Source organism: Misgurnus anguillicaudatus, chromosome 3 (assembly GCF_027580225.2).
Source record: "Misgurnus anguillicaudatus chromosome 3, ASM2758022v2, whole genome shotgun sequence".
NCBI classification, from domain to species: domain Eukaryota; kingdom Metazoa; phylum Chordata; class Actinopteri; order Cypriniformes; family Cobitidae; genus Misgurnus; species Misgurnus anguillicaudatus.
In genome coordinates, this window is record NC_073339.2 from 34858710 (window position 1) to 34867198 (window position 8489).

The 8489-nt window shown below is 41.4% G+C and overlaps 1 protein-coding gene across 11 annotated transcripts in view; it reads right to left on the minus strand.

Moving 5' to 3' along the window:
• fat1a (FAT atypical cadherin 1a) overlaps positions 1 to 7905 on the minus strand; it is a 98122-nt gene extending 90217 nt beyond the window's left edge. For 10 of the 11 annotated variants that reach the window (XR_012368566.1, XR_012368565.1, XR_012368561.1 and 7 more), the window contains exons 1-2: positions 6682 to 6831; positions 1625 to 4908 (exon numbers count right to left, since the gene is read on the minus strand). Coding sequence is in view for 8 of the 11 variants with exons in the window: in XM_073865537.1 (XP_073721638.1) it covers positions 1625 to 4883 (3259 nt within the window). In the remaining 3 variants the exon portion in view is untranslated. Of the gene's footprint in view, positions 1 to 1624; positions 4909 to 6681; positions 6832 to 7650 lie in introns of those variants that run through there. The other variant, XM_073865510.1, reaches the window with a different exon arrangement.
• Between the last annotated feature and the right edge of the window lie 584 nt (positions 7906 to 8489).

An 8489-nucleotide genomic window follows, 5' to 3' on the forward strand; every position in this document is an offset into this window, starting at 1 on the left:
GATTGGACTACAGCCCTCTACTTTTAATGACGCCAATAAAACAGTTTTTGACTAAACTCCGCCCACAGGAATACGTCAATCGCCAGCTTTGGCTCAAACGGCTCTGCTAAGCTAAGCTGCTGTCGAATCACAACACACTAAAGAAACTACACAATCAGAACTCGATAAGTATTTCTGAAGGAGGGACTTCACAGAACAAGGAAGACATCAACCCGTTTTTAGGACAGTAAAAACAGCAATATACAGATAAGTAAATTGTGTGAAAAATACTGCCGTTTTTTACACGTGAAACATGAACACGTTATATTGTAAACACAATCAAAGCTTCAAAAACACAAAAAGTACAAGACCTTTAAACAATATTTACCTATAATCTATTAGAAAAATCAACCGACATGCATTACAATAAACTTTCCTTCACTGTAAGTGCAGCAAAGCTCAATCTCCATAATACTGGGCAGGCTCAATAGCCGACAGATGGTCTTGTTGTGGTGACAACCCTATGCCAGTACATCCTGTCATGCTAAATTTCCAACCAAAGAAAGCAAGATTTCACAAAAGCGATCAATGGTCTAAATTGCTAATGTACCTTCTTTTTCCTGGCAATTTTACAGTAAATTGATTTCAGGGGTCATTTGTTCAATAGCAATATGTGGCACAGTCTAAAGCTGAAGTTTTTTTGTTTTTTACTATATAACACCATCCTGCATAATGTAAAGAACATTTAGTGAAAATAACCTTGATGCACACACATGCTTATACACATGCACACTTAGGTTTATACACATGCACACTCAGGCATATTTACAGTCTTGCAAGCTGTACATGGGTATATTAGGCCTTTACTTTACACTGGGTGGCCAGTACTGCTCTGTGTCAAAACTCAAAAGACCGTTGGAATTCCAGACTGCTTATTTTAGATTTTTGGCACAGGTGCTGCGAGCGGTCAGGGCAGCTGAGAGAGGTATTAATACATTCTTTGTATAAGGATAATGAGGCCAGATGTTGACTTTTGCCTCAAAAAAATGTTTTGGTTTAAAATGCATCGTTTTCTAACTCTCAACGGCTGGAACAATGCATAATACGCATTAAGAACCTCATGGCTTGGATAAAAAAAAGTATCTATAAACGATAAATAGTCTGGGTTTGATTTTTTTTACTGAGAAAGAAAAATAGACAGGGAAAAAGAATGAAGAGGAATATGTAAGCACGGAAGTTGGGGGTGGGGAGGGCGAGCAATCCTCTTAATACCAAGGCAACTAGTTTGGAATGTCTACAGCAGGTCTGAGAGACAGCTGCTCCATCTGTTCCTGCCATCAATTCTCTCTCCTCCGGCAGAAAAATGAAACGAATCAGGATGCACTTCATTAGCTCTATCAATAACATCCAACTGCTACCACCAACCTGCACAAGCATCCAACTGATGCCACGCAAAATGAATCCCTCCTTCTGTACAAACAAAAATGCCAGCGATACAACAAGTCCTTTCACATTTGCACCCCTCATATCACTGGCCATTTTCATGCATAGGAGATTTGTAAGTTGAATAATTAATGACCCGACAAACATCCAACGCACCCACCCCTGTCCTGAACAGATAAAAGGGTCAAGGAAGATAACTTACCAGTTTCTTCATCAATAGTAAAGATCCCAAGGCCGGACCCATCCCGTATGGAGTAACGGATTTCTCCGTCTCTTCCTTTATCCTCATCCTGAGCTGTGATTTTCATCACTGATGTTCCAATGGGCACATCCTCTTTAATATATCCTTTATCCACAAATGATGGGAACAACGGTCTGTACAGATTTTCATTCACATCCACAACCTCCACTTCAATGTGACAACTTGAAGATAAAGATATGGGTTTTCCTTTGTCCTTTGCTCTTGCAGTGAGACTGTACACTTGCTTTTTCTCGTAATCCAGATTTTGCACAATTCGTAGAGCACCGCTCAATTTGTCCACTTCGAATTTCCCATCCCCGTTGTCTACGAGGCTGTATCGTACCTGGCTAGAAGGTCCAACATCAGGATCATGAGCCTCCAGCCACATAATAACTGTACCGATGGGTAGATCCTCTCGTACTTTAACGTGATAGTTTGGGGGAATGAATTTTGGAGGGTTGTCGTTTACATCATCCAGTGTGACTTTAAGTAACACAGTCGAAATAAGTTGAGGTTCAGCAGTGGCCTGATCCTGAGCTGCTATCTTCAGCACGAAACTGGGTTGTACCTCACGATCTAAAGGCTTCTTGACCGTAACAACCCCAGTCTCAGTGTCAATAGCAAATTGATCTGTGTCTGCCAATATGGAGTATCTGATCACGCCATTATCCCCGAGATCTTTATCTTTTGCTTCAACCTGAATGATCTCTGTGCCAACAGCTGTGCTCTCGCTGATTTCCACTGAATATGCATCTTGTAAAAACTGTGGGCTGTTGTCATTAGCATCCAGAATCTTTACATCCAGTAGGCGTGAAGAGGACTTCTGAGGTATTCCAAGATCGTATGCAGTAATGTTCAATGTATAGTGATCGGCTGTTTCCCTATCAAGGGGAGAATACACTTTGAGCCATCCACTGTCCATGTCAACAACAAAACGACTTCCAGCATCGCCTCCAGATATAACGTAAACCAATTTTCCATTAAAACCGCTGTCAGAATCTGAAGCACTCAGATGGACAATCCTGGCTCCAACAGGCAAGTCTTCTTTGACTTCAATCACACTGGGAAAAGTGTCCAAAAACTGGGGAGCAAAGCGGTTCACGGAGTGAATGTCTTGGAAGTTGTCTTCAGGTTCGGTTTGGCTGTGGAGCTTGCTACCTTGAAGGAGCTTTTCTGCCAGCATGCTGGCGACTCCAGTATCAACACATTTTACTTGGACCGGTTTGCGTGCTGTAACGACTGTAACATTTAAAAACATAGGTTGAGTTTCGTGTTCTCCATCGCTGGCTATTATCTGCAAGCTGTGAAGTGACAGTTTTGCTGCCTCACCCTCAGTTAAGGGCTGCTTTAAAGACAGTACGCCTGAGTTTGGGTTCAGCTCGAAAAGATTCAAGTCATTGCCAGCTTTTATTGTGTACCGTACAAGCTGCAACTCATCAGCATCGATAGCAGATACTGTTGTTATCTGTTCACCGACACCATGATCTCTTGGCACAGTCACATCACAGTCCACATTCTCAAAAAGTGGCTTGTTGTCATTCAGGTTGTTGAGCGTGATCGTAACCTGAGTTTCTACCTCACGCCGAAAAGGGGAACCCCAGTCTGATGCCCGCACTTTTAAAGTATAAATCCTTGGCATCAGTTCATAATCCAAAATCTCTGAAGTACTGACGACACCAGAGAAATAGTCAATAACAAATGGCTGGGGATTCACATTGGCAATGCTGTAAGTGACATATCCATTCTCCCCGCTGTCTAAATCAGTGGCTTTGACTGTTAGCACACTAGTGCCTATCGGCATATTTTCATCAACGCTAGCTTTGTGAGATGTTTGTTTAAATTCTGGAGCGTTGTTGTTCACATCAATCACATCAATAATGACTTTAGCGGCTGCTTTTTTGTCACTGGTCACAACTTCTAATTCGTATCTGGACACAGAGTCTGCATGAAGGGGTCCAGCCGTTGTGATCAAGCCTGAATCTGCATTGATGGCGAAATGATTTTTAGCCAATTTGTGTTTGAATGCATACTTAAGTTGGGGATACTTTGGCACAGCTGTTACCATTACAACAGGTGTGTGCAGAGGAGCAAATTCACTCACGTTGACTCTGTATATAGCTTGACTGAATTTAGGAGGCCCTACTTTAAAGTGGGGGGATGTGACATGGATGACCTTTGCTGATGAAAACTGGGGTGGACTTCCTTTGTCTTTGGCTTGCAGTGTCAAGTTGTATCCAAAGGGCTGACTATCCCATTCTACTTGCTTAACCGCTTTGATTTTGTATTCCTTGCTGCCCGGGCTTGTTCTCATGGCTTTAAATTGCTGAAGAGGATCACCTGCAACAACGCTGAGGGACGCTATCTCACCATTTGCTCCTTGGTCATTGTCTTCGACAGTCACGATAGCATAACTAGGGTCCTTGTCAGTGTCTGATGGTGCTAGCGTTACAGCAGTGATGACCGGTGCATGCTCATTAGCCTGTTCCACTCGTACCGTTAACTTAGCCATGCTGCTAAAACCACTACTACCATACAGCTTCATTCCTCGATCCACAGCAAAAATCTCTAATTCATACTGCTTTGTCTCAGAGAAGTCCAGCTTCCCGGTTAGTGTAACCACTCCACTTGTGGGGTGGACCGAAAACATGTCCGTCCACTCTCTAAAGCTGTAGTAATACTCTCCGTTCGTACCAATGTCTGCATCCGTTGCCATTACCTTTGCTACACTTGTGCGAATAGCTGTGTTTTCAGGTAATGATATACTATAAGAGGTTGGGGAGAACAGTGGCCTAAGGTCGTTTGTATCTAGCACCTGAATCCTGACTCTTGTCCGAGCCTCGGCATTTGAGTTCTTTTCCATGGCTTTGACTGTGAGAATATAGTGGTCTTTAACCTCTCGATTAAGAATGGCACTGCTACCTCCTTTGGTCCTTATTCGCAAAAAGCTAAAGTCTCCCAATTGGTACTCTTCAGCTTTGAAAAGGTTCTCGTTGTCTCCCGACACAATTTTGTACCGTATTTCCCAAGCGGGGTCTGTGATGTAGATTCCCATTTTGACAGGATTTTCCACATAGGTCTTAGCAGCAGAGTTCTCATAAATGGTAGCGTTGTAAACAGACTGGGTAAACTGAGGGACAGGAGCAGTGCCGAGGCTTTGGTTCCAGGTGCAGCCGCACAGGAGCAGCAGAACCGCCAGCAGTGAAGTCACGTGGTTCTGCATGTTTGCAGAGCACTCTTCACTGAAACTGTGAAGAACAGAGAGAGAAAGTTAAGTGATAATACACACATAAAATAATGAAATTCTCTGATCAATTCATTTTTAACACATTTACTTTTAGACTTCCCTCAAAGACATAAAAACCTAAGTAGTTATTAATTGATTATAATAGCTTACTCATAAGTTGCAGCAGATGCAGTTTACACATAAGCAACTGACAGACATCCATCTAAATATCTGTTTACGGCACATCATGACTTGGAACAGATACGATTAGTGCATCGGTGTCCAAAGAAGCAGACGCTGGCTTTTTGTCTAAATTTCCTATTACACCGAAGACACCATGACGGCAGACAGGCCAAATGATGAATTGCTGTGAAAAGCGCAACGATGAAGAGCCCCTGGTGTATAAACACAGTCGCATTCCACTGTTCTGAATAAATTAGCTTATATATTATTCTCAAAATGTTTCTGGCATATATATTTACCTATAAAAAGCTTATTACATAAAGTTCATAAAAAGCAAACCTGCATAATAATGTTTACCACACATTAATGTGCAATAATGACACAGTGGCCTCTACAAAATTGTATATTTCTGTACATTTGTATATGTCTAACTAGCAGTGGTGACTATTGTATTCTGTCTTGTTAACAGTCTGTGCAAACATTTTAAAAGTTTTCGTTGTATTCATTCACGGTATTTTTACACAACAATAAATGATTATAGTGAAAACATTAACAATTATGTTAATGCATCTGAAAAATCCTAAATGAAAATATTATATAAATTAATAGTTAAATATCACCCCTACCACACTTAGATCTGCATTGTATAACATAAACATCCCAACTGGTACAATATAAAGATCTGTTGGTGATTGTATATAATTTAACCATATGCACTCTAATTGGTTATTATAATTTGTAAATAAAACGTAGTAGTTTTTGTAATATTGTTGTTTGGTCTATTTTCTGATCATCTGGAAAGCACAATTTGCATGGCTAACCATATTAAACAAATCTGTGGAAAACTTTCAGCGTCGGTATCATGTGTTAGCATAAAGCGATTTGCTGAGAGACACATTGCCAGCTTGCCCGAATCAATTCAGATCCGATGAAAACCAGTGATATCCGTGTAATAAATTTAGAAACCATTTACCATTCATACTAGACTTCACGTTGACAGAAATTCACAACCTCAAAACCGCAAACGGAGGTATTCGAGACATGTATCGTTTCCCAGTGCATCCTCGCGCTTATGAAAGTATCATCAACTGTCTGTTACAGTAGGTTCACTTCAGAAACGAAAGAAATCTGAGTGAACTTTCTCAGCGACATCAAAACACTAAAAAACCTATTCGTTCTCGACAGACTGTACAAGACCTTCTATGTTAGCTCTCTTCAAATGATCTTTTAAAAATGGAAACAAAAATAAAGCAACAAAAGAGGAGCTTCTGCATCCCCATCCCCCAGTCCCGTCAGTCTCTATTCATTTCACGTCGCCACACTGGTGCCTTTACGAGCCAGCCAGATGTATGAAGTTCCCGTTTGAAAACAATTAGCGGACCACTCTGGACTCCGCTCGTCTTTAATAATTCAAAAGCAATTGAAAACATTGAGTACACTATCTGCTTTACGCCACGGTAAACAAAGCTGCAATGTTTCATCTACGAAAAGCCAGTGGCAACTTTGCAAAGCGAGCTGAGTGAAACTTTTAAACCATTTCTAAAAAGAGCACAAAACCAGAGCGCTCGGCGTCAAAGAAAAATAATTGTAACCGTTGCCCAGTCATGCTTACCTATTACAACTCTAACGTCCTTTGTTTGGTGGCTTTTCATGAAGTTTATAGGTTCCGAACGTCCGCATGGTACCGATACTCTCAGCCGTTCTCTCCAACTCACTCAACTCTCCAGAATCGCTATCTCTCTCTCTTTCTCTCTCTCTCTCTCTCTCTCTCTCTCTCTCCCACAAAGCGCTGTAAGTATCGCTCCGCGTTCCCTGCGCACTGCACGGATCTACTTCCTATTGGCATGAAGATGAAACAGCCGTCGCTCTCCCCTCGCAGTGGGACAGAAGTCCTCTTTGATGTTTTATATTATGTGCCAATACTCTATCTTTGATGAAGAAATATGCTGCATCGTACGATTTTAGAACAAGCAAATAAATGATCTCCTGATCTTGGCATGGATTATTATGATAATATACGTTAACCCCGTGAGAAAGGTACCTACTTTACCTACTAGCCTACATTATTTACAGGTCGAGGTTTATTTAATTAACAGAACTTCTCAAACGCAGAGTAGCAACACATGCCTTGTGGAAATTTTAAGTTTTATTTTTACACAGAAAAGCCTTTAAATAAAAATAAAACAGTGGATCTAGCACGGCACACTATTGCTCGCGAATGATGGCGCTGTCTCACTGCTGTACCCAAGCGCGAGCGATGCACGAGGCTTTGCTCTAAGCTCTCTACTTCAATCTGTGCAACAGACTTTATAATACTTACATCAATTAAGTCACTTGTTCCTATTGCGTGCACTTATTAATATTATTATTATTAAGAGACAAATGTATAATGACCCTTATTATATTTGATGTAGTTTAAGTTGCAGAATTATAATTATTATGGAACGGTGGTTGTAGCCTACTAACAGTTGTATTTGTTATAATATTAGTAATAATGTTTGCCTGTTTCACTGCTGCATTTTGTATGAAAACAAAAGGTTACATCTGGCGAAGTTGAAAAGCTATTGTAAAAGTAACTCACCAGATACAGCGGGCGAAAGCCGCCGCTCCAAAGTTGCGTCTATAGGATCTCCAGGACGTTTTGGCAAAAAGAGTAGGTGAGCATATCTACGCATGAAAATTAATAAACACTGCTAATAAATCCGTGATGCGGTAATTCCTACATTTCCTTAAAGACGCGAGTTCCTCGCGAGCAGCATTCTGTACGGCCACGCGTGCAGAGACTATTCACAATACTCTCACTCGGCTCGGAGCTCGTGCGTTCGGGCTGTGAAGGAGGAGGCGCGCGGATCCTTCCTCCGGGATGCCTTTCTGGCTCCTCGCCGCTGTGACGTCACTGCTCGCGCACTCGGGGGAGTCGATCATTTGATTCAGTGATCTCAGCTCACCTCTGCCGTACACTTCGTCGGTTTCGCGCTGACATTGAACGTTTTTTTATTGAATTATCAGCGTAATGGAAGTTTAAAAGTCGAAACTTCAGCCGTTTGTGTCGATCCATCACATTAGGATCAATAAGATAGAACACCCTGCCTCTTAAATATACTTCATCATGTATAGCTCCTGTGTTCCTATTGGTAGTGCATTGCATAGGGGTCTGAGCCTCAGGGAAAACACACACTGATAAAGTCTATTGTAAGTGTTGTTTTTGAGTTAAAAATAAAAGTTTGTTTTGGTCTGAGAAATGCCTTGATGCTATCATGCTGCAAGATCACAGGTTCAAGTCCCAGGGAATCCATGTAGGGCTACTGATAAAATGTATAGCTTGAATGCACTATAAAGCCACTTTAGATTAAAGCATCCGGCAAATGTATATGACACTGATTCATTGTCATAGCTGGACTGTGGCATACTGCCTAAATA